The sequence below is a fragment of the Lampetra fluviatilis genome, chromosome 11 (assembly GCF_964198595.1).
Source record: "Lampetra fluviatilis chromosome 11, kcLamFluv1.1, whole genome shotgun sequence".
NCBI classification, from domain to species: Eukaryota; Metazoa; Chordata; class Hyperoartia; order Petromyzontiformes; family Petromyzontidae; genus Lampetra; species Lampetra fluviatilis.
Window position 1 is genome coordinate 323,116 of NC_136285.1, and position 26,211 is coordinate 349,326.

General features: G+C 50.0%; 1 protein-coding gene across 1 annotated transcript in view; it reads left to right on the top strand.

The window, feature by feature from the left end:
* Positions 1-722: 722 nt before the first annotated feature.
* The window catches only part of LOC144934672 (complement C3-like), a 332,072-nt gene continuing 306,583 nt past the window's right edge, over positions 723-26,211 (top strand). Inside the window, exons 1-2 of the mRNA XM_078860722.1 lie at positions 723-829; positions 16,910-16,986. Coding sequence (XP_078716848.1) covers positions 748-829; positions 16,910-16,986 — 159 coding nt within the window. The 5' untranslated portion in view covers positions 723-747. The remainder of the gene's footprint in view (positions 830-16,909; positions 16,987-26,211) is intronic.

Genomic DNA, 26,211 nt, shown 5'->3' on the forward strand with positions numbered 1-26,211 from the left:
CGGTTGCACCCAAGCAGAATATCAAGAAATCACATCAAATGTATCCCTCTATTTGAGACGGAAACAGGATAATTTTTCCACAATTCTGGCTGTCGCCTGATGATGCTAGTTATTATTACCGATGAAACGTCGTACTCGAATTATAAATGTTGTGGATTTTCTCTCCAACACACTTGTGTGCTGAACTAGTAACTAATTCGCATTTTTTATAGTGGCAAACCTTACTAATTCAATGTGTCGGGTGGTGGCGGGTTTAACGACATTTATATTTACGTGATATAACCCAAAAAAATCATCTTAAGCAAATATAATAAATCTTAAAATAGGTAATTTTAATAAAAGAGAAAAGGTAGACAAGCAGGCAGGGTTACAGAGGTCTCTCTGAGCACTGCTCACTTGGGCCTAACGTCAACAGAAGCCCATGAACTAATTATTATTTTAAAAAATATTGGTCGAGAAGCCTACCATGTTGAATTGTATTAAGTTTTGTGTATTGTATATATTTGTTGCTTTATATGCCAGAAATTTGTGATACCCTTTTGCGTAGAAACAGCCCACATGTGCATTGCAAGTGGTGCACTATTTATCATTTTGCCTGTAGTGAATGTGATAATAGGATGATTATGCATGTTTTTTTTACAGCTCGCGCTTGACATTGAGAACCCAGATAAAACAAATTCTCAATCAACAAAGCATCATGTCCAGCTGGTGGCCAAGGTGGAGTCAAATTCCTTTAATAAGGAGATCATGGCCCATGCACTGCTCTCATTTCGATCAGGGCATGTTGTTGTCCAGACTGACAAACCTATCTACACACCAGATGAGAAAGGTACTGTGTGTGTACTAGGTTTGTTAAAATCTTGAGTCAATGATTGGGTGAGTGAGCGAGTGAGTGGGTAATTGTGTGATTGAGTCAGTGAGTATGTGAGTGAGTTGGTGAATGAGTTAGTGGGTGAATATGTGAGCGAGTGAGTAGGCGAGTGAGGGTGTTGCTGTGACATGCAGTGTAGTGGATGAACACTGGATGAAATAAAACGGTCATTCTGGTCGACCGAGTCCTCAACATGAGTGGAGGAATCATTGAGTGGGAACTCTCACCATGGTAGTAGCAATACAAGATTGATAAGGATGTGACTGTTTCTTGTTTTCAACTTTTTGCTTCTGCCGTACGAAGCACCCATGCATTGTGATGTGGTCTCAAACTTGGCACAAATCACTATTTGAAAAAAAGAAAAAATTATGACTGGTTTCCTGCACGTATATGAATGGTTAGAGCAATAAACATAACATGTTTACAAGGCAGTTGAAACAACTGGGAAAGTTGATCAAAACCCCCTGGCCCAGCTCTGTCCACCCAGCAGTATAAATGGGTAATCCACATATCGCATGTGGTGGGGTGATGCGTGGGTAAGCCCATCTCTTCCAACCTGCCTGGTCAGCTTGAGAGAGTTGAGAGAGTAGACCAAATACTCTGGGGCGTTGATTTGACCTAGCAGTAGTATTTGTTACTTGATGTAGAGGTTCATAGTTTGAATTCAGTGGCCACCCTTATTGATACTGCGGGTGTATAAAGGAAGGAGGTCTGGTTAATTATTGTTTAGGTATTCATGAAAGACTACCTCACTTTCTGAAATGTTAGAAATGTAGCTGTGTTTAATCAAAACAAAATTTCGAGGAGAATATTATAATACGAATCAGTGCTGGAGGTGGATAATTGGTAGTGTAGTGGTAATTATGGAGACACAGTCTTCTTCTGGAGGCAACACGTTTTTTTAACAGTAACAACTATAACACGAGGTCCCTAGCACAAAGGGGTATCGGCCCCTCCACCCGATACCCTGGGAAGGTATAGCCTTCGTGCTAGCGTGTCCTACTCACTGGGACCACTTCATCCATATATCAGCCCTCTGGCTAGGGGGACCTAGGGGGACCTAGGGGAGGCTAGCTGACCCTACCCAGCCAAAGTCCTCGGGTACGGGCCACTGGCCCGCTCTGTCCCGGCCCTTAGAAGGACAGTGGGTCCGGGGGTTCCCAGGGTCCTATTCTAAGCTGGCTCTTCGGGTCTTCAGCTTGACGACGACTGGCAAACCCGTTCAGGGGTCCGCCTTATTTCCAGCTCCTAGGGTCACTCCGCCCCTGGCCACGCCTACTCTCTGAAACCTTCTGGAGGGACCTGGACTATTGCGTAATCCCCCAGCCCCCACTGGGGGCATGGGGTGTATAATTCCGGTTCCCAACCACCCTCTGGGTTCTTTGGCCTAACGGCGTTATTTGATACAGGCCGTACTCGCCGTTGCCCCCTGTTGACCCATGGCTGACGCTACACCAGGTGAGTGGTAACCACGTGTTATGCTCACAATACCCACTACATTACCCCCCCCCCCCCTCGTAGCACTCAGCCGTCTCATCTGCCAGCCTCCCCCTTATATATATATTTTAAAGAACATCGAACACAACAATAAGTATGTGTGCCTCAATACAACAATAACAACAATAAAAACCCCTATAAATACCCCAGCCTACCTGTACACGTGTACATTATTTACAAATATACAAGATAATTTGATGGCGCAACGCACGACCGCCCACACCCCATGGTACACACGCGATCCCCAACCGCGACAATGTGACCGACCGTTGATCAAAGAACAGGGCGAAAAGAGGAGAACAAGCCAATAAACGAACCCGATGGACAGGTAAGTGCGGTGTGGGCATGAGGAACCATGGGAATTTTATGAAAATCGGGGGGTCTTGGACCATGTCCGCGTAGCAGGACCATCATATGAGCCACAAGGTCTCTGTGGCGGCTCGGCAGAAACTGGTTCTGAGTGGGGAACAGCCCGCAAGGGCAGGTTAGGAGAGGCAGGCCCCATCAGGGCCTCATCCGGTGGTGCCGGTGGGCGCTCGGTGTCGGGGGCGGCCGATGTCGACGGCCATGGAGGCCTCAATCCCATAGCATCTGAGAGTGGGATCAGACGGCTTGTCCCAGGGTTAGGTTCCGCAGATGAACACCCCGGCGCGTTGGACACATCACACCCATGGCCCCTGCGATGTGAAGATGAGGTGAAAGTGTGCGGTGCGACGTAGGGTTTCAGACGCGACGGGTGGACGTGCCGAGATTGCCTACATGTGCTCGGAAACGCGGTGGCACTGCAATTTTTCGTTGGCCAGCTGCCTCGCCCCGGAATTTTCCCTGGCGGCCTCCCGTGCCTCGGTCAGTTTTTTAATATTGATATCGGATGTGGTCCAAAAGTTTGGATTTTGAGGCAAGCGGTGTGACACGTAGCTGCACATCTGTTGGGGGATTGACATCGCGGCCATACATGAAATATAATGGCGAGTATCTGGACGCTGCGTGGGGTTCCATTCTGTACGCAGCCAGGACACCGGAGATATGGAGATCCCAATCTAGTTGCGACTTGTCAATCTGGTAGCACAGCATTGAGGTGAGCGTCCAATGAAGACGTTCAACCATCCCGTCAGTTTGTGGGTGGTACAGAGAAGTGCACACTTTTTGTGTACCCAGGAAGTTACACACATCCTTCAACAGGGTGGATGAAAAATTCCTTCCCTGGTCGGTCAACAGCCGCTCCCTTGTCCAGGACGTAGCCCCGGAGAAAGGCCTCGGCAATGGCTGCTGACGACTGGTTGGCGAGTGGCCAGGCCATGGGCCAGCGGGTAAAATATTCTACCCCAACCAGCAGGTACTTATTACCTCGAGAGGTAGTTGGAAAGGGCCCAAGAATATCCAGCGCCACCAATTCGTTGACGCAAGACACTCTAATAGATTTTAGGGGCGGGCACGACGGCCTAGCCGGTGGCTTCTGCCTGACACACTGGGTGCAGCTCAGGAGCAGATCGGCCACATCGTTCGCCATACCTGGCCAATAGAAATCGAGCTGCAGCGTGGTAAGTGTTTTCTAGACCCCCAGGTGCAAGAGGTGCTTGTGAGCAGCCCAAACGGCCTTTCCGCGCAGAGCGGTTGGCACAACAATGTTGTAACGGCGTGAGCTACTGTCCCAGGTCATCAACAGACCATCGCGCAGAATGACGGGCGCGAATCCATCACTATATTTCAAGTTCCTAAGTCGCTCAGCACGGCGGCGTAACTTAAGAAGGGAGGCGTCCTCTGTTTGGAGGTGCCCCCAGTCCACGAGGCATAAATCGAGTAATGCATCTCGAGCGGACAGCCCGTTCAGCTCCTCAGAGGAGCCACCCCCAGGAGCGGCCACCTCAGCTGCAGCAGCAAGTGGCGTGGGGTGCGTAGGTACAACGGGCTGTTTGCATCAGCCGGACCCCGAAAAGCACGCACACCTGTCGCCAGCGGGAAGCCCGTGACAAGGCGTCGGCGTTCGAGTGTTTCGTTCCTTTCCGATAGGTTACCGTAAACGAGTAGTCCTGCAGGACCTCGAGCCAGCGAGACAATTGGCCAGACGGTTGGTCAATTCGCAAGGCATATCGTAACGCGCATGGTCGAAACGTACAGTGAAATGTCTGCCGTATGAATATGGCCGGTATTGCTGGACGAATAACACAATGGCCAATAGCTCACGGCGAGTTACGCAGTAGCGTTGCTCCGCCTGAGATAAAACCCTGCTGACATAAGCGACAACCCTTTCAACCCCGTCGATCACCTGGGACAGCACACCGCCGATGCCAGTATTACTGGCATTCGTGTCGAGAATAAGCGGGCGTGCAAAGTCAGGGTAACACAGGGGAGGGGCATTCACAAGGGCATCCCACAATGCTTTAAATTTGGCCTCCTCCTGTCCGCAATTAAACTTTTTCCCCTTTGCCGTGAGGAAGTGGTTTTGCTATCGACACAAATCCCGTAACAAATCGTTGATAGTGTGAGGCAAATCCAATTAAAGTCCTCACTTCTCCCACAGAAGTGGGAGTCGGCCATATACGCACACAGCTCGTTTTCTCAGGGTCAGTCGCAATGCCCCACTGGCTGACAATATGTCCCAGATAACGCACCGATTCCCGCAAGAGGTGGCATTTTTCCGGTTTAAATTTGAGGTAAGCTGCTCGCATTTTAATGAATACAGCCCGCAGATGATCCAAATGTTCCTCAACTGTACGGCTGAAGACAATTCTAGATTTGAAGTTTTCGTGACTGCAAGGATCCATACGCTTTGGTTCTTTCGGTAAAGTCACGTAGGTGAAAAAATTAAACAAAAAATAAATTAATTAAATCACGACGTTTCGATTGCCACACAAGCAATCATCATTAGGTGTGACAACCACAGCAAGAAAATGTTTTACTGAAGTGGGAGAGACTGGGCAGGGGGGGGGGGGGCTAGAAGTAAGAGGATGCGGTGGAGGTGCGCGGGGGGGAGGAAGGGGGAGAGAGGGAGAGCAACGCACCGATAACGATTGCAGCCATAACATGATGGTGCTCAAAACAAAAATATAGCCGTACTGCTAAACACTGAGGATGCAATTAACTCGGTAAAAGAGACTAGTACCTGTAAATAACATGGAACAACTATGAACAGTTAAATTTTACTTGGTTAATAACATCTTTCCAATGATTGCTCAATTTGTACCCATCCTCTCGGTTGAAATTATGTCTATGTTTATATATCTGCATAGCTTCATGAACAAATCTTTGATGGTAGCCAGACGGCTTGCAGAGCACGTTGGTCTCGGAGAAAACAATATTATGAGAGCCCACAGCGTTATAGCAATGATCAGCAACGGCAGAGGAATTAGTTCGGCCATGTTTCAGATCTGACTTATGCTCGCGGATACGGTCAGAGACATGACGTTTCGTTTCCCCAATGTAACAATCACCACAGATGCAACTTAGTTTGTAGACTCCAGGGTATTGGAAGTCAGGAATGACATCCTTCACAGATAGGATTAGATCACAGATGTTGTGTATTGTACTGAATCGGACCTGGATCTTGTGTTTGTTGTAAAGCCTGCTATGTATGGTAACGTGATGGTTTTGATCGGCGTCTCAGGGGGTTGTTTCGCCATGGTTGGAGAAACAGCTTCACGGATAATACGGTCCGAGTACCCTTTCATCTTGAGGACGGGTGTACGTGTTCCAGTTCACTGGTTAGGTGGTGTTGGTCAGAAACACAGTGGGTCCTATGGTGCAGAGTTTTGATGAGGGAATTCTTCTGTGCTGGATGGTGGTGGGTTTCAAGTTTTAGATAGGAATCTGTGTGGGTGACTTTCTTGTAAACAAAATGTCCCTAAGAGCCATCAGGCTTCTTCTCAAACATCCAGGAATGGTAGCATACCATCCTTCTCCACTTCCATGGTGATTTTGATGGATGGGTGTATGGAATTGATGTGGTTGAATAATTGGTTCAATGCTGACAGGCCATGTGGCCAAATGACGAAAGTGTCATCCACATATCTCTTTCACAAGGAAGGACGTAGGGTGGATGTCTGGATGGCATCTGTTTCAAATTTCTCCATGAAAACATTCGCTATCACTGGTGATAAGGGGGAACCCATGGGGGTACCTTCATTTTGTTTGTAGAAAGTACCATTCCAGGTGATGTAAATGTTGGTAAGGCAGTGCCTAACCAGAGTAGGAACATCAGGGTTCAGTCCATGTTGGGCTAAATCTTCAATTATTGCTAAGGTGTCAGGCACTGGAACCTTGGTGAACAGAGAAACCACATCAAAGCTGACTGGAAAATCATCTGGGGATAATGAAATGCCCTTTATTAGAGAGACAAGGTGAACTGAATTAAGTACTGCTGAGGTAGTCTTGCCAGTGAATGGAAGCAAGGTATCAGACAGAAAACGGGCCAGCTTGTAGGTAGGTGAGTTGATAGTGGAAACGATGGGCCAAAGTGGTGTGCCTTCTTTATGGATCTTAGGACGACCATAGAATCTGGGTGGTCTGGCAGCAGAATATTTTAGGGAGAGTCGTTTAACTGGTTCGATTAAAGAGGTCGAACTAGTAATGATATTGTTGTTTTTTGTTGTCAGGCTGTTAGTGGGATCTTTGTTGATTTTGGAGTAGCTACCATCAATAGGAGGTCCTGGATGTTGTTGTTGTATGTGGTTAATTCATGATGACAGTGGCATTGCCCTTGTCGGCTGAGAAGATCACTATGTCATCCCTCTTTTTCAATTTTGCGAGTTCCAAACGCTTTGCTGATGTTACTAACGAGTTTCTTAGCATTTTTAAGGATGGTAGCATTTTCAGCTCTAGCAACATCTGTCGGGATGTGTTTCAAGCCTTTTAGGCCTACATCGACCTGGGAAATTATATCATGCACTGGGATATGTTTGGGGGTGATAGCAAAATTCAACCCTTTGGCTAGTACCGATTTTAGGTTTTCAGAAATTGGGATGCTACTCTGATTGATGACAGTCTTATTAACATCTAACTTTTTCAACTGTGGGTCTGGTGCCTTTTTTGACAAGAGGTTGAATTTAGCAATCAAGTTGGCTTTGCATTTGGTTGACATTTAATTATCAGAGGAGACAGTCATGTTATCTAGATGGTCCCAATCAGAAGTGGAAATTTTTTCTGTTAATGTTAAGTGTGATTGTAAGATAATTTTGTCTAAATTATCGAGTTCAAATCGGAGTAATGTTATTCTCTCTGAGATTAGTGATAGGCTAGATTTAAACAAAATCCGTTTATCGTTCGGTGAAGTGACAGCAGCAGATGTGAGTGGAAATGCGATAGGTATTACCTTGTTATCGCAGCTGTGATTTCTTGTCCCGTTGTCTGTTAAAAGCTCTAACAGATAATGGAATCCCTCCCCGTAGAGGTGGTTCATTCTAGATTTGAAGTTTTCGTGACTGCAAGGATCTATACTCTTTGGTTCTATTCGTCATGTAGGTGGTCAGAAATGCAGTCGGCTCTATGGTGCAGGGTTTTGATGATGGAATTATTTTGTGCCGGATGGTGGTGGAATTCAGGTTTCAGACAGGAATCTGACCAACACCACCTAACCAGTGAACTGGAACACGTACACCCGGCCCTCAAGATGAATGGGTACTCGGACCGTATTATCCGCAATGCTGTTTCTCCAACCATGGAGAAACAACCCCATGAGACGCCGATCAAAACCATCACGTTACCATACAAAGCAGGCGTTACCAATAAGATTGCCAAAATCTTAAACAAACACAAGATCCAGGTCCGATTCAGCACAGTACACAAAATCCGTGATCTAATCCCATCTGTGAAGGATGTAATTCCTGACTTCCAATACCCTGGAGTCTACAAACTAAGTTGCATCTGTGGTGATTGTTACATTGTGGAAACGAAACGTCATGTCTCTGACCGTATCTGCGAGCAAAAGTCAGATCTGAAACACGGCAGAACTAATTCCTCCGCCGTTGCTGATCATTGCTATAATGCTGTGTGCTCTCATGATATTGTTTTTTTCCGAGACCAAGGTGCTCTGGAAGCTGTCTAGCTACCATAAAAGATTCGTTCATGAAGCTACCTAGATATATAAACAAAGATGTAACTTCAACCGAGAGGATTGGTACAAATTGAGCAATCATCGGAATTTTTTTTTATTAACCAAGTAAAATTGAATCGTTCATAGTTGTCCCATCTTATTTACTGGGTGCTAGTCTATTTTACCGAGTTAATTGCATCCTCAGTGTTTAGCAGTACGGCTATATTTTTGTTTTGAGCGCCATCATCTGTTTTGGCTGCAATCGTTGTCGGTGCTTTGCTCTCACTGTCTCCCCCTTCCTCCCCTCCGCGCACCTCCACCGCATCCTCTTACTTCTAGCCCCGCCCACTCCCCCCCCCCCCTGCCCAGTCTCACATCCCAGTCCTTAGTGCACATGCAACGCTCCCCCTCCCCTTATTCCTTCCCCCCCCCTACCCTTTCTGACTTATATAAACCCCTTAACTCCGGCATCTCTCCCACTTCAGAAAAAAAATTCTTGCTGTGGTTGCCACACCTGATGATGATTGCTTGTGTTGCAATCGAAACGTCGTGATTAAATTAATTTTTATTTCATTTTTTATGTTGTATTTTTTTTTTCACCTACGTGACTTTACCGAAAGAACCAAAGAGGCTGAAGACAATTACATCATCGAGGTAAATGAGACATGAGTCCCAGTTCCATGAGATTCTGGAATGTCGCTGGTGCCAAGTGGAGGCTCATGGGCAGCCGATTTAATTCGAAGAGGCCCTTTGGCGTGCGAAAAGCCGTTTTAGGTTTTGATGCCTCATCCAAGGGTAGTTGCCAAAATCCGGGCAAAAAGTCCAGTGTAGAAAAATATTGTGCCCCCGCTAAGGCATCCAGTGACTCGTCCCTTCGAGGAAGCGGATACTCATCTGCTACGGAGATTTTGTTAAGTTTCTGAAAATCTACACCAAATCTCAAAGAGATATCGTGCTTCTTGACGAGTACAATTGGGGCTCCCCATGGGCTGGTAGATGGGGAAATAATGTCCGCGGCTAACATGTCGTTGACGGCCAACCGGACATGTTCCTTCTCAGCCATGCTGAGGCAAAATGAATTTTGCCGAATGGGATCGGCATCTTCCGTATCAATGTGATGGCTCAATAAATTAGTGCGTCCAATATCAAATTTGCTCTTGCTGAATACGTCGGAGAATTCCCGCAAGAGTGCGCGCAATTTCAACCTTTGGGAATCGGACATTTTACCAGCAGGCGAGCAAAGAGAGTCCAGCCACCGTTCATCAAGGTTCGAATGCGGCCGCGACCGAGGTGTGTTGCCCATGTGGCAACAAGCGAGTTATTGTGGGGCACAGGTGCTGCTTGATCAAGCATGGTACCCTGCGGTATGACCATCGTGCGCAGCCCGGCATTCATCATCTGGATGGAGGGATCTCTATTACTCGCACCGACAAGTTCTAGCCCTCGCACCGCGGTGTTGGAAGGACCCAATATTATACCGTTTACTGTCGCACCCGAATCGATTGGTTTCCGCAGTCGTAAGGGAACCAGCATTTGAGCGCCCTTCTGGGATATGCACCGTACGAGACGCCAGCGCTTGCACCGTAGCGCAGGCCATGCGCAAGCGGGTGGGAGAAGGCAGGAAAGACATATGTCGACCAGAGGGGAGCTCGATGCAACCTTGGTCCACAAGAATTTTGATTGGCATTTTACCTAAGAAATCAGTGCTGAGTAGGCATGGCACAGTGAGGGACGAGGATACCAGAATGGGACCAACCAATTTAATGTCCCCAATACAGACTTAGGCGTTAATTTGGCCAATTATGCCCAATGATCCCCCATTAGCAGCGAAACATGGTACCTCGACGGGAATTAGCGACTGGCATTTCTTAGGCAAAATGTAAAAAATGAGCTCAGAAGTGATGGTTGTGGATGCCTCCGTGTCTACTAGCATGCGAAACGCAACCCCTTTGATAGAGCCAATGATCACGGAGGATCCTGCGGTCATGGCGACGACTCTATGGGTCAACTCCGACCACTGATCCGGTCAGAGCGCATCTGTACTGTCCACAGTGGCGGTGTCCAGCGCTGGTCACGTTGCTGATGACGTGGTGACGTTCGGTTGGTGCAGGCCGAGGGCAGAATTGATATCGTTCTCGCGATGCACGTGGCTTCTGGTGGAAGCGCGTCCATGGGCTGAAGTGACGTCGTTTCCGCGATGCACGTGGCTTCCAGCGGAAGCACGTCCGTGGGTGGAAGTGACATCATCCCCACGATAAGATTGGCTGCCAGCGGAAGCGTCACCGTCTTGGGTGGTAAATTCAAAATATTTGGTGGGAGTTGAAGAGTCGGTGGCAGGAATGGCTACTACTTGCAGGTCCGCTCCCCCCACCTCCGCCGTCGGCACTCCTCTGTGAATTTATTTAAGGATTGAAGCCGCGGCATGCAGGAGGTCAGCGAGGCGGGAGTGCACCGCACGGAGCGCTCTCCCTGAAGACGGCGGGCTCACGGGCGCCTGTGCAGGCTGCATGTTGGCCGTTGGGGTGGCTTCGCCATAGTTTTGGGGTGTCGTCTCCCCTGGAGCAAGTGGAAACAGAATCATCCGCTGCTGGTGGAGGCTCGTCCTTCGCAGCACTTCGCTGCTCACCAGAGAGGCCCGCAATTGGGGCCCCTTGCAGCTGCAACCTTGGAGGGGTTGGAGGGGCAGCGGAAGCAGGTGCCCCCGTCGCCGTGGTAGGTCCACCCGGTGCAGAAATCCCTTTGTCCGGTAGGATCACCATCGGCCCGTCTACAGGAGGCACGACAGGCGCGCTTGCAGGTTGAACAGGCAAGGGCAGTGGCACGTCAGACGCGACAGACACCGGCAAGGCAACGTTAGGAGATGACGCATCGACACGCGGAGCAACGTAGGGTTTTAATCGGGACGTGTGAACGTACCAACGACGCGACCCGACCCGAACTTGTGCGGACTGTGGGCTAGGGACCTCAATCAGCACCACCGGCCCTTGCCAGGGTTTGTGCAACTTAGGGGAGGTCCCCACCGGCACCTGTGGGCAGTGGAGCCAGGCCATGTCCCCGCATGTGGTGCCATCCGGTAAGCCGAGAGCACTCCCGGGATATGCAAATCCCAATCGGTCTGCTTCTCGCTAACCGTATGACAAAGAATGGCCGACAGGGTCCGGTTCAACCGTTCAACCATCCCATCAGTTTGTGGATGGTAGGGAGAGGTCCGAACTTTCTTAGTTCCCAGTGCGTCGCACACATCCCGCAATAGGTTTGAAGAAAAATTTTGCCCTTGGTCCGTAAGCAGCCTTTCCGGTGCCCCCTTGTCCATCACGTACCCGAACAGGAATGCCTCCGTGATAGACGACGCCGACTGGTCGGGCAAAGGCCAAGCCATTGGCCATCGTGAAAGATATTCGACCCCGACCAACAAAAATTTGTTCCCCTGAGCGGACAGGGGAAAGAGCCCCAGAATGTCCAACGCCACCAATTCGTTAACCCGCGTCACTTTAATCGACTGCACTGGGGGAACATACGGTTGTTTGGGCGGCTTCCGCCGGACACAGTCGGAGCTCGCCCGAATGTGCCCGACGACATCAGTCGTCATGCCGTACCAAGAATAATCACGTTGCAACGTCAACAAGGTTTTCTGCACCCCGAGATGTAACAACTTCTCAGCGTGCAGAATCCGAATCAACTTGTATCGCAACGACGACGGCACAACAAGGCACCAGCAACCCTTGCAAGTCCTCTCTCCACATCAACAACCCGTCATGGAGAGCTGCCCCCGGCATCCCATCAGATGACGGACACCCCTTCGACTTTGCAGCCTGACTCCGCAAGGCCCCAAGCGAGTCATCGAGCAATTGTTCACGAACCCACACGGAACACGGCAAATTCAAAACCCCGTCAGCCGGTTCTGGACACGTGGAAGCCGCGGGCTTCTCCACATCGGACATAACAGGCCGCGGGGGCTGTGGAACCCGCGTACACCTATTTGTGCCAGAGGCACACGCGCAGGTGGACCCCTGCGGCAGTCGGGAGAGCGTGTCCTCATTAGCGTGACGCGAGCCCTTACGGTTTTGAACATCAAACGAGAACTCCTGCAAAGTTTCCAGCCATCGTGCCAGCTGGCCAGATGGCTGGTCAACTTTCAGGGAGTATTGAAAAGCCGCATGCAAAAGGTGACACTTCTTGGGTTTAAATTTCAAATTGGCAGAACGCACCCTAGCAAAACCAGCATCCAATCTCTGAAGATGCTCATCAAACGTGCGGCTGAAAACAATGACGTCGTCTAAATATATCAGGCACGTGTCCCACTGCAGGCCGATCAACACGAGTTCCATCAACCTTTGGAATGTAGCAGAGGCGGCGTTCAAACCCATGGGGAGACAATTAAACTGAAACAGGCCCTGCGGCGTACAGAAAGCCGTATTTTCCCTCGACGATTCGTCCAGGGGGAGCTGCCAGAACCCTGAGGAGAGGTCGAGAGTCGAAAAAAATTTCGCCCCAGACAAGGCATTGAGGGAATCATCCATACGTGGCAGGGGGTAAGCATCTGCAACCGACACTTTGTTTAACCTCCAAAAATCAACATAAAATCGCAGGCTACCATCGTTCTTCTTCACCAGGACCACCGGAGCACCCCATGGGCTGTTGGATGGAGAGACAATGTCGGCGGCCAGCATATCATCTACTGCGCCGCGGACGTGATCCCTTTCCGCTGGGCTCAATCGATGCAGATTCATACGAATGGGACTAGCATCCCCGGTATCAATGTGATGGGAGAGCAGCGAGGTGTGTCCCAGATCGAAATCATCTTTGCTAAAGACGTCGGAATATTTGGCCATCAGCGCGCAAAACGCGGACTGCTGGTACGTAGTCAGGGACGGGTTTTCCTGACACAACCCGATGATCCATCGATCGTCCTGCGACGTAGAAGCCGAAACCCCCGCTATGAGACCCTGGCGATCCTCATCATCATGGGCCATGAAAGCAGTCATGGCATGGGCCAAGACCGTACCAGCCGGCACCACAACATTGTCCGCGCCTCCGTTTAACACTTGCAAAAACGGAGGCTGACCCGGCCGAACAATCGTCCGGGCTGCGACCAGCACCAAGCCGCCCGTAACAGCATTGGACGGTGACAACAACACACCCGCCGCCCCCTCAACCCCAGGCATGGGTTTCCGATAGCGCAGCGGAATGAGCATCTGCGAGCCCGGTGGAATATCGACCGAAACGTCAGACAGCGCCTGCACCGGGAGGTCCGGGGTGGACCGGCCCCACGGCAACGGCAAAAAAAAAAATCTTACGGCCCGCCGGTAACTCAATGCAACCCTGATCGAGCCTTATCTGAATCGGCATCTTTGCCAGGAAATCGGTCCCCAATAAGCAAGGCACAGCGAGGGACCTGGAGATCAACACTGTCCCCGAAGCCAACACATCCCCAACGGAAATGCGTGCTTCCACCTGACCCATGATGCCCATACTCCCCCCGTTAGCGGCAACACACGCATCGAAAACCGGATGTACCCGCGACGGCGGAATGTATAGGAGATGGAAAATAACATCCGAGATGATAGTGGCGGACACGCCCGAATAAACTAAAATGCGCACGTCAATCCCCTGTATAGAGCCCGGCACGGTCGAAGACCCAGTGGCGGCCGCAACGACTCTGCGAGCCAGTTTCCGCCACTGCGTCATCGTCCGACGCGGATCACTTAGAGTCCCCCCGTTAGAACAGGCACCCGGAACGCACTCCGTCAATGATGAATGAGATGAGAGGCCTTGCCGGGTGTCTGATGCGTACCGACTTGCCTGACACGGGTCACCGTCCGACGTCGATGGCGCGTCCTTGGTCGGGGACTCCGGGCAAAGAGGTGGACGAGGGCGACTCCAGCAGTCACGCGCAAAATGTCCGAGACGTCCACAGCGATAACACGCCATGTCGGCTCGTCGCCCAGCTCCCCCGGCGTCCTGGCGATCTGCCGACGAGGGCCCCGAGCGCGACACCGCTGGGCCGCCAGGCCCAGCATCGTCCGGGACGAAAACGGCCTTCGACGGTGTCCAACCAACGGCCTTCCCCTCCATGGTCGCACCGCCCGTCCAGGCGGCCATCTGTGCCCAACGGCGCAAGTTAAACTGCGCGTCGAGGCACTTGGCAGCCAACCGGAAGGTCAGCTGCTCATGGCCGTACACGGGCAGTCGAATGCCCAGGTCCTTGGACAGTTCCAACATCTTCCCCAGTATCAAGGGCTCCAACAAGTCGGGCTCGGTCTCGGGATACACGGCCATGGCCAGCGCAATCACAGCGCCACGGAAGGCCACAGGTGATTCCTCCGGTGCCCGTTGTCTTTGGACAAATCTACGGTGTGCGTCGTCTGGAGGCTCGTATGCTTCCGCCATCTCGTTGAAAGCCCCTTTCAGCATCGCCTTCTTCGCAGCCATGATGGAGCGGAAACATTTTAAGAACTTGTCATTGAGGAGCGTTGGCAGAACCTCCAAGGCCTCTGCATCCGTCCACTTGGCGGAGCGTACAGCCGATTCAAAGCGCCAAGCGAATGTGCTCCAATCCCCTCCGACAGTAAATTTTTTAATAGTCGTCAGACGGTGGCTGCGAGTCCCCCGCTGCTGTCACCCGAAGCGGGCGCCCCACGTGGCGGTGACAAGATGGCGGCTTCCTGCCAGTCAGTCGTGGCTGCGCCCAAGATGGCGGATGTCTCAGCTGCACCCGAAGTTTCCCCCTGGAGAGGCCCGACGTGTGGTTGTCCCGGCATCGTCGCTGGCGCGACCAGGGTGACCAAGTCCAGCAAAACGGCCCGTAACGAATCAATTTGCTCCGCTACGAGCCGCCAGCCGTCCTCGGTGCCCGAAGACGCAGGCGGCCCGGCTCCCACGACAACATCTTGTACACCTGTCGTGTCGCTCGCCGCCGTCCCGCCCGCACCCTCCGTGTTCGGGACTGCCACCGCTGGAGGAAGGTCCTTGTCGTCCTCTGAAGAAGGCGTAGGTTGATTTTTCTAATTGAGATGTTTTGACATCTCAAATCACTTCTGACCCCAATGTAATAAAGGACTTCGTCACACACTGCTGGTCTACGTTGCACTTTATTTAGCTTCTTGCTCACACCCCGCTGGTCCCGACAGTGGACCAGCGTCTCCTCACGCACGCCCCGCATGCGCTCCCTCGTCAGTCCTTCTGCTCCCCCACACCGCACACCACTGGCTGACGGTGTGCCGAAGCTCCTCCAGCCACGTGGCTGATGGCGCGGATCCCCTCCGGCCACCCAACGTGGTCCAGCCTCTTGACTCCAACAACTGACCTGGAGCCCTTCCGGGCTCCCACCTATATCCCCTTTACCACGTGATCCTGTCTCCTCCCCTTCCGGACCGTCAGATCCGGCCTTCCCATAGCGCCCTTCTGGCTCCACCCCCGTTCACCTCGCTTCCGATTGGACCCGAGGTGAACGGCGGGCCCTCCCATATGCTCCCATACTGGGCTCCGCCCCCCAATACCCCGGGCCGTATGATTGGACCAGAGGCCAGCAGCGAACCCCGTATACGCTCGCATTACACTTTGACAACAGAAACATTAAGTAAGAGGCGACCGACCAATGCACACACAAAGGAGGTGAAGGTTACATAAGCATTGACTTGAGAGTGGCTTGATAGAGCTTGGTGGTTACTATCAATGTGTTTTCATCATTCAGCTTCTTTAGAGCCTTGGCTTCATGCATATTTTGTAATGTGAGCCATTGAGATGTTTTCTCACTGATTCCTTGCCGGCTACATTGACGGCACAGGTGATGCACCCATGCTGTACATTTCAGAGATCCTTTTTCTCTCTCTCTGCATGCGAAAATCCTTCGCTGTTTAAACAATGATACATTTTATTCGACGTACTGGCTTGATTCGCCAAGGTGCAGCCTGAAAACCCCAAAACTCGGTCGAGTGGATTATTTGCGCTGGTGGTTCAAGCACTGCCACTTCCCTAGTCAATACTCTGGGCTTATTACCCATACCTACTTACTTCCCTGCCATATGTGCCAGTGCCTGGTGCATTCTTGAAATTGCACTGAGACATAAAGAGGAATACATGTGTGGCGAGTTACTTCTGAGACACTAATAATAGGAGGCAACACACGTTATTTATACACTTTAACACGTGTTCATGCACGGGATAACTATAAACGGGTCAGAGCAGCCGGCACACTGCCTGACCCACGACGCTGAGTGGCAGCCACATGTGATGCGTGTGGGTGTTTCAGCTCAGTTATTATACTGACTTCTTGGATTTTAATATGATTTATTGTTTGGCATAGTTTCAAGAAAAACCTTGCATCCATTTGGTAAATTTCCATGTACAATTTTTGTTCATCTTACTGATGAGCTGAAACAATAATAATTGGCATCTTTACATGATTATACAAGTGACAATTTATGGGAGGGTCTTGTAACATTGCGTGGTCTAAACCAAACATCAACTATGAATTGGTAGTGAAGATGTTTTTGTGTACGTGTGTTTTACAGTCAAGTATCGGATGTTTCCAATGAATCAAAAGATGTCACCAATTCTAGGTTCGCAGTCAGTGACGGTGGATATCGTGGTATGTATTTATCTTTTTGTGGTTTTCAGCTTTGAATGCTTTTGAACATACATTGACCATTATGACTTCCTGAATTTTCCTGACAATACTCGAGGTAGTCAAATGACACGTCGTATTTAATTGCTGCTAATTTTTGTTATTGTTCTTCACCTTATATTAAATGCTTGTCCACGTGAACTTCTGGTGACCTCAGCCTGAGTGAGCACCACTTAGAGAGACCTCTACAGCCCTATCCACGTATCCATAAAATATTTGTGAACTAAATTACCTGGTTTCAGTTGTATTCTTTTCCTTATCTGTTATTTCAAGCTTGAATCTTAAGGCCAAATCTAGGATCATTAGACCCCTCTCGCTTGCCCCCTTATTTTTTTGCTTCATCTACTTCGAGCCCTCGATGGACCAAAACTATGACCGACTGAAAACTCAGCCTTCTCCACGTAGCTAATGGCGGACAGAGCTCTGGGCAAGAAAGAAAAAGCGACCTTTCCACTTCCTTCCCCACACAAAGTCAGATCCGACGAACTCGCCAAATAGGTCCTGCAACTTCTTCAGAAACTGCAGCTGAAAATATACCAAATCCGGGAGAAAGCTAAAAAAACTCCATCCTCCCTGGTGTCCTTAACGACAAGATGAGTGGCGAAGCAAGAGGCAATCACGATGCCCCTTCAATCCATTGTGGAGCGATCTGAACTGGAAACATGAGGGGAAGCTCAGGGAGCTGGATGAAGCATATAACAAGCTGCAGGCCAAGAACAGGGAGAACCAACTGAAGGCTATGGCCTCCCCGAGGGCATTCAAGGCAGTACTCCACATGGTGCCCTCTCCTTCATCCAGAAGCATCACCCTTCGGGACCCTGAAATTCCAGACCCCCTGCCTATGTCACCAAACATAATTGTGTAGGCGTACATAATTTTAAAGAAGTAGGGCTACGTGGCTATGGAGACCAACAACCCCAGGCCTCACCCGTTGCTGATTCTCTTCTCAAATAGACAAGGGTAGCCGAGGTGCTAAGATTGGCAAGGTGGACGAAGGGAAAGGCCACCCTAATGCAGGGAAATCATGTCTTCAATGCCCCAAACTTAAAACCGGCCAACTTGAAGAGAAGCCTGCTGCTCACCCTGCATAGGAATTTGGTGAACAGGGAGTGAGTCCGATCCGAGCTGCTCTTCGCTGCCAAGTTGAGGATCCACATTGCGAGGATAATGGGATTTTATGACCCTGGAGGAGGCTATGCAGTGCAAGGATATGCAAGAGGTTTTGTAGGAGCCCGTGATGCGTGGTGAACAAAGATGGTGAACGACCCCTCCTCTGCAAGAGACTGTGTTTCAGGGCCCACCCCCAACCCTCTCCTCCCGCCCCTCCCCCCGTCTCCCCCCACCTAACATGTGCCCTGCACTACCCTCTATCTCAACCTATACTCTTTTAGCAGTCATTCCTCTCCGAGTCACTTTCACCTGCTTTGATCCTCTCCATTCTCTATGCAAACCCCCGCGTCCCCCCCACCCTGCTCTCGCCCCCGCCACACCCCCTGTCCTCTAGCAATACACCATACCACTTTAATAATTAAGCAATTAATGACGAAATAAAAATAATTATCTCTTTGCGCCAGTGAACTATAGCTTGTTCTCTGTTGGTATCAGCACCTACTAAACACTGATACATAAGAACTGCAATAGCCCTGCTAACGATAATTACATAAATAGCGCAGTGATTACTCTATACAACAGCACCACACCCGCTTTCTATGGCCTTACTCTTTATTTTTAACACTAGCGGGAAGTACCCGGCGTTGCCCGGGCAAAATAGACACACACACATCGACTTACACACAAACATCGACTTACACACACGCAGACATCGACCCACACACACACAGACATCGACTTTACACACACATCGACCTAGCCACAAACACCAATGGACTCACACACACACACACATCGACTAAGACACAGACACATGGACTTACACACACACATGGACCCACGCACACACATCGACTTACACACAGACATCGACCCACATAAATACATCGACCCACATACACACATGGACTCACACACACACACATCGACGTACACACACACACACATTGACTTACACACACATGGATACACACACACACATCGACTTACACACATACATTGGCTTAGACACACGTTATTATAAAAAAAAGAATAGTTTATTGTAAAATATTAGTTGTCTACACACACACACCAATCACACACATTGACTAACACAAACACACACACATCGAATCACGCACATACACAGCGACTTGCACACACACAAACATCGACTTATATACACACACACAGACGTATACACACACGCATGGACGCACACACAACCACATCGACTTACACACAAACATTTACTGGCACACACACACATATTGACTGACTCACTCACACATCGACTTGCACACACACACCAACTTATACACACACACACGGACGTACACACACATTGACTCATACACTCACATACAGACTCACACACATATCGACCTACACACACATATCGACTAAGACACACACACATGGACTTACACACACACATGGACCCACACATACATATGGACTTATACACACATGCATCGACTCACACACACACGTACATAGACTCACACACACATCGACCTACACACACACATGAACTTACACACACAGACATATCGACTAACACACACATCGACACACACACACACGCATCGACTTACACACTCACATATCGACTAAGACGCACACACATGGACCCACACATACATATGGACTTATACACAGACGCATCGACTCACACACACACACGTACATAGACTCACACACACATCGACCTACACACACACATATGAACTTACACACACAGACATATCGACTAACAACAACAACAACAACCGCCATTCGCCACTAAGTGGCGGTGACGTCACCACGACGCTTGTGCCAGGCCATGTGCACCTTGAGGCCACGTGAAGTGTCGAACGCCCGCTGGCAGGAGGTCACGGGGCAGACCCAGGTGCCACGGGTCGACTGACCGAGATGACCGAGATGACTGGCTGATGCACCACCTGTGCCCCCTACTGTACCAACATGCTGTGTTTTAGCCACCCGGCGCTCCGCTCGTTGTTGTGAGCGTCGCTCCTCCGCCCTCCGTTGTTGTTGGAGGGCGACTGTCTCCAACTGCCCAGTAGCGTCCTTTACGAGCCTCCTCCACTGAGGCCGATCTTGACACCGCTGGTACCAGTCATCGGCAAGTCCACTCAGCTCCACGTCCTCCTGTACCACATCACTCCATCTCTTCTCTAGCCCGTGCCGCGCCCGTTTAGCCCCCTTGATCCGGCCGAACAAAAGCTGTTTAGGCATGCGGTGGCTGGGCATGCAGGCTACATGACCCAGCCAACGCAGCCTTGCCTGCCGGAGGAGCTCACTGATGGGACTTTGCCCAGATCTTTCAAGGACTTGTGAGCTCCTCACACAATCCAGCCTGGTTAAACCCAGGATGGATCGTAGGCAGGCCAGCCTAAATGTTTCCAACCGGCGAAGATGCTCCATTAGGGGGGTCCACGTTTCGCAAGCGTAGAGAAGGGAGGGAATGACCGTGGCCGAGAAGACCTGAAGCTTCGTGCGGAGCGACAGACCAGATAGCTTCACACAGCGTTATGCAACCGATGAAAAGATATTGCTGCTCGACTGATTCGGAGTGAGACCTCTGCTGATAAACTGGAGCCGGTCATAAGCACACTGCCCAGGTATGGGAAACTCTCCACTCTCTCCACACCTGCCCCATCACAAATTGGGAGTTGTGTGGGTGGAGTGTCCGATGGTACAAAATACCCAGGCAGGTGCTTAGTTTTGGTGGGGCTGATGGTAAGGCTCCACCTCTTAGTGGCACGCTCCAGTCTCAGCAGCAGCGTCTCCAACTCCTCTTCTGAATGAGCAGCTATTACCAAATCATCGGCATACATAACGTGGTTGACCAATAGGGAGCCATCTTCTTGGTTTTTTTCGGTAAAGTCACGTAGAAGGGAAGTAATAAAATAGTAAAAATAAAACATAATAAAATGAAACAATTCTCACGACGTGTCGGCCACAACGCAAGCAGCCGTCATCAGGTGAAGAATGAGACACTTCAAGCTAGGAACTTACATATAAGCTGGGTTGGGGGTGGTAGAAGAGCGCCTTAACAAAAAGAATGTGCATATCAAGATGAGTTTAGCATATACATGGGAAATGCGCAGGGGGCGGGGGGGCTTCAAAGTCATACCATGCCCACGCACTATGCAGGATCAAGAGCACCAAGGGGGGGTACAGGGATTAGCATTAACAAAGGAAAGGAATGCCAATGATATGTAGCTGCAGTAACTAAACAACACCGTAGAAAACTAAGGTATAAACTACATACAAAGACTAAAATATAAACTGCATAGCACCATCAGTATACTTACTATACTCTACAATAAGCTGAGTTACTAACAGCAAGTAATACATTACAATACTACGTCGTAAAAGTTATATAATATGCTTCCATCTAAACTTTATTCTCTTACATCAACCGAGCATATACCGTACTATATACTGCCATAGATAAACCCAACATTAAATTATATACTGTATTGCAATAAACCACATTTCAACATAACACTATGTATTATTCTACCTACCCTAATGTGTATCAAAATGGTTTATTACGTCCTTCCAATGATTGCTAAGCCAGAATCCATCTTCTCGATTAAAATTGTCTCTGTGTTTGTATATGTGGATCGCCTCATGAACGAATCTCTCATGATAGCCAGGTGGCTTGCAGAGAACCTCTGTCTTGGAGAAGTCAATGTCATGTGAGCCCACTGAGTTGTAACAGTGATCTGCCACGGCTGAGGTGTTTGTCCTACCGTGTTTCAGGTCAGCTTTATGTTCACGGATGCGGTCCGAGACATGTCGTTTGGTTTGTCCAATGTAACTGCTACCACAGAGGCAACTTAGTTTGTAGACACCAGGGTGCTGTATGTCTGGAACCACATCTTTTACAGACGGTACCAGATCACGGATTTTATGTACTGTGTTGAATCGGACCTGGATCTTGTGTTTAATCAGGATTTTGGAGATCTTTTTTATGACCCCAGCAATGTAAGGTAAGGTGATGGTCTTGAAAGGCTCCTCAACAGGATCCTTCTTGATGGTTGGCTTTGCGGATTGTGTAGTCGGAGTAACCATTAGCCTTAAGAGCTTGGCGTATGTGTTTGAGTTCACTGGAAATGTGTTCATGGTCGGATATGCATTGGGCTCTATGATATAGAGTCTTGATGAGGGAATTCTTCTGGGATGGATGGTGGTGGGAATCCGGTTTTAGATAAGCGTCCGTATGGGTGGATTTCCTGTAGACAGAGTGGCTCATTGAACCATCAGGTCTCCTTTTGATTAGGACATCCAAAAAGGGTAGCTTGCCATCTTTTTCGACTTCCATGGTGAATCTGATGGCTGGGTGTATGGAATTGATGTGGTCAAGAAATTGGTGTAGAGCAGGCCGGCCATGTGGCCAGATGACAAAAGTGTCGTCTACGTAACTCTTCCATAAGGTCGGGCGTAGAGTGGCAGTCTGGATGGCGTCCGTCTCAAATTTCTCCATGAAGATGTTAGCTACAACCGGAGATAGGGGGGAGCCCATTGGGGTGCCTTCAATTTGCTTGTAGAAAGTTTTATTCCAGGTGAAGTATGTATTGGTTAAGCAGTGTCTCACCAGGGGGGGTACCCCAGCATTCAGTCCCTGATGAACCAATTCTTCAATGATTGCGATGGTGTCAGGTACAGGAACCTTGGTGAATAAGGAAACCACATCAAAACTGTCAAGCAGGTCGTCTGGGGACAGGGCAATCCCCTTGATTGTCGATACCAGGTCAGTAGAGTTTAGTACCGCAGAGGTGGTTTTTCCAGTGAAAGGCCGTAGGATTTCAGACAAAAAACGAGCCAATTTATAGGTGGGGGAGTTGATAGTAGAGACAATGGGACGAAGAGGTGTATCTTCTTTATGTATCTTTGGTAAGCCGTATAATCTTGGTGGCCTGGCTGCAGAAGGTTTCAACGAGAACTGTTTGGTCTGATCAAATAAAGCGGTTGAATCAGAAATGATATTGTTGGTTTTAGTGACAAGGCTGTTGGTGGGGTCTCTTTTTATTTTTGTATAGCTACCATCGTTGAGTAGTTCTTGAATTTTGTTGTTGTATTCTATTTTGTCCATGATGACAGTGGCATTGCCTTTGTCGGCTGAGAGGATGACAATGTCATCCCTCTTTTTTAATTGAGCTAATTCAAAACGCTCATCTTTGCTGATGTTGCTAGCTGGCATCTTGGCGTTTTTGAGGGTTGCAGAGACAATAGGGAGCCATCCCTTGATCGCACCCGGGCGTCGATCAGCCTCCCATTATATCTGTACCAAATGGAAATTCCCCCGGTACAGCTATTGAAGGCTTCACGAACTACGCAGTCGAAATAGATGTTAAATAATGTGGGAGCCAGAGGACATCTCTGTCGCACCCCAAGGTGTACAGGGAAAGGCTCTGACTCCCGGCCACGTAGTTTTACCCGGGCCCGCTCACCATCATGAAGGTCCTTAATGATCGTGAGCAGAGGGTCAGGGACTCCGAAAGCACGAAGAACAACCCAGAGCCCAGTCCTACTGATGGTATCATAGGCCTTGACCAGGTCAATAAAGCAGAGATGTAGGTCTTTTTGGAATTCCCTACACCTCTGCTGTAGCAGACGGACAGAAAATATGTCATCTGTGCAGGACCGCCCTTTCCTGAAACCGCATTGGGGCTCCGCAAGCCTCTCCTCAGCGTGCCTGGCAGGGCGATGTTGAATAATCCTTGCCAGGACCTTACCCAACACACTGAGGAGTGAGATGCCCCTGTAGTTGTTACAGTCGGTACGGTCCCCCTTCTTAAAGAGGGGGCCCACCAGGGAATCCTTCCAGTCCTGCGGAACCCGTCCAGTGGTCCAGACTGTTGCTATGATGTCATATAGGGCAGTCTGTGCACAAACGCCACCCTCCTTCAGCATTTCGCTTGGGAGATCATCTCTGCCCGGTGCCTTCCCTGGTCTCAGACTCCGGTTCGTCCTCAGTACTTCCTCAACAGCTGGCACCTCAGCCAGCCACTCACAGGGGGTGACCTCTTCCAATATTTGAGGCACCGCAGCCTCAGCAGGGTTATCCCCACTTTGTGCCATGATGTTTTCCTGGCTGAGAGATTTTCCCTCCCCCAGGACCTCACAGAAATGCTCAGCAAATCTGCAAACCTGTTCCTGGGGGTCGGAGATTGGATCACCGTTTTTTCCTCTAATGATGGTAATAGGTGTGGCGCTGCAGGTTACTTTTTTATGGAGTTAAATAGTGATTTGTGATCGCGGGCCACTGAGGCAGACTCCATCTCCTCAGCAACCCGCGACCACCACCCATCCTTACAGCGCCTTACGGCTCTCCGAACCTCCGAGCGAAGGCTGCGGTAAACCTCCTCATTCTCTGACGTGGGATGCTGTAGGCGATGAGAGTGGGCCTGTCGCTTTTTCTCAATTAACCTGAACACCTCCTCTGTCAGCCAGGGTTTCTGGGGAGGTCTGGACCGCGTACCCAAAGCAGCCATTGCAGCTGCATGAGTCACAGTCTTAAACCTCGCCCATTTACCCTCGACATCAGGTGGAGTGGGGGACGATGCCAACCCCAGCTGCAAGCGCTGATGAAATTCTCGCTTGCAACTTTCATCAGCTAACTGAGACCAGGCCACTTTTGGTTGGAATGGGATCCTGGGTGTACACCCACCACCGGAGTGGAAGAATGGCAGGCGCATCTTACAGATGACTAGTCGATGGTCAGAGGGCAGATCAGCTCCACGGTAGGTCCTGGTGTCAAGGACATGGACTCGCATCCGCTGGTCCGTCACTATGTAGTCCAGCAGATGTTCTTGCTTGGACCCGGCATGCATCCATGATGTTGTGTGGATGCGCCGATGCCGGAAGAGCGTGTTGGTAATTACAAGCCCATGGGCTGCACAAAAATCTAGCAGCCTCCTACCATTATTATTGAGCTGATCTGGCCCATGCCTTCCAATCACTCCAGACCAGGTGCCAACATCATGACCAACTCGGGCATTGAAGTCACCCAACAAGATGACTCTGTCCCGAGTGGCCACTTTAGCCAGCACCTGTGACAGGAGGTCATAGAAAGCGTCTGACTCATCGGCTTTGCCTGCATCCCTCCACGGATGTTCGTCTTCGGTGGGGGCATAAGTAACCACGACCACCACTCCTCGCCTCTGGTTGATGGGAAGGCGAGCCCAAAGTATCCTGGGGCTTACAGCTTCCCACACCTCACCGCCACGCTCCCACGCCCCCTTCATTCTTTTGTTCAGAAGAAGAGCCACACCCTGTTGTTTGGCAGTCTCCTGCCTCGAGTAGAGGACTATCCACCCCTCATGGTGGCAGGAGCCAGAACCGGTCCACCGGACCTCCTGAATGCCACAGAGATCCAGGCGGTACCGGTCCAGCTCCCGACAGAGGAGTGGCAGCCTCTCCTCCGTAGTGAGCGTTCGAACATTCCACGTGGCCATCCGCAATGGTTTTTCGTTGTTTCTGGAGGAGCCCCGAGGGTGAAAATTCAATCTCCTGGCTCCGCCAAATGGGGTTTGGCCAGGAGACGTCATTAAAGCCTGACCCCCCGGGGCCTCCGGCACAAGCTTATTAGTTACAGGTTTATGTTTGATTCGTGGGTTTGTGGTAATAAATTGAAGGTGGAGGGGTTAACAGCCCCTCGCACCCGTCCAGAGCCCCCATTTAGCCACTGTGGTGGTCACAGACGCCATGAGGGGAGAGGCCAATGGGCATTGGCCCTCCCCCCACAGCACTGCCCACGACAGTGTTGCCCGTCCGGCACCGCGAGGAGGTAGGAGGTTGTTTTGCCGGACATATCGACTAACACACACATCGACACACACACGCATCGACTTACACACTCACATATCGACACACACATAGACTCACACACATATGAAACTACACACACACAAAATATTGATTTACGCACGCACACATATGGACTAACACACACATACACGGACTCAGACACACACACAGATCGACCCACGCACACACATCGACTTACACACACACATCGATGTGCACACACACATGGACTCACACACACATGGACTTACACACACACACGGACTTAAACACACA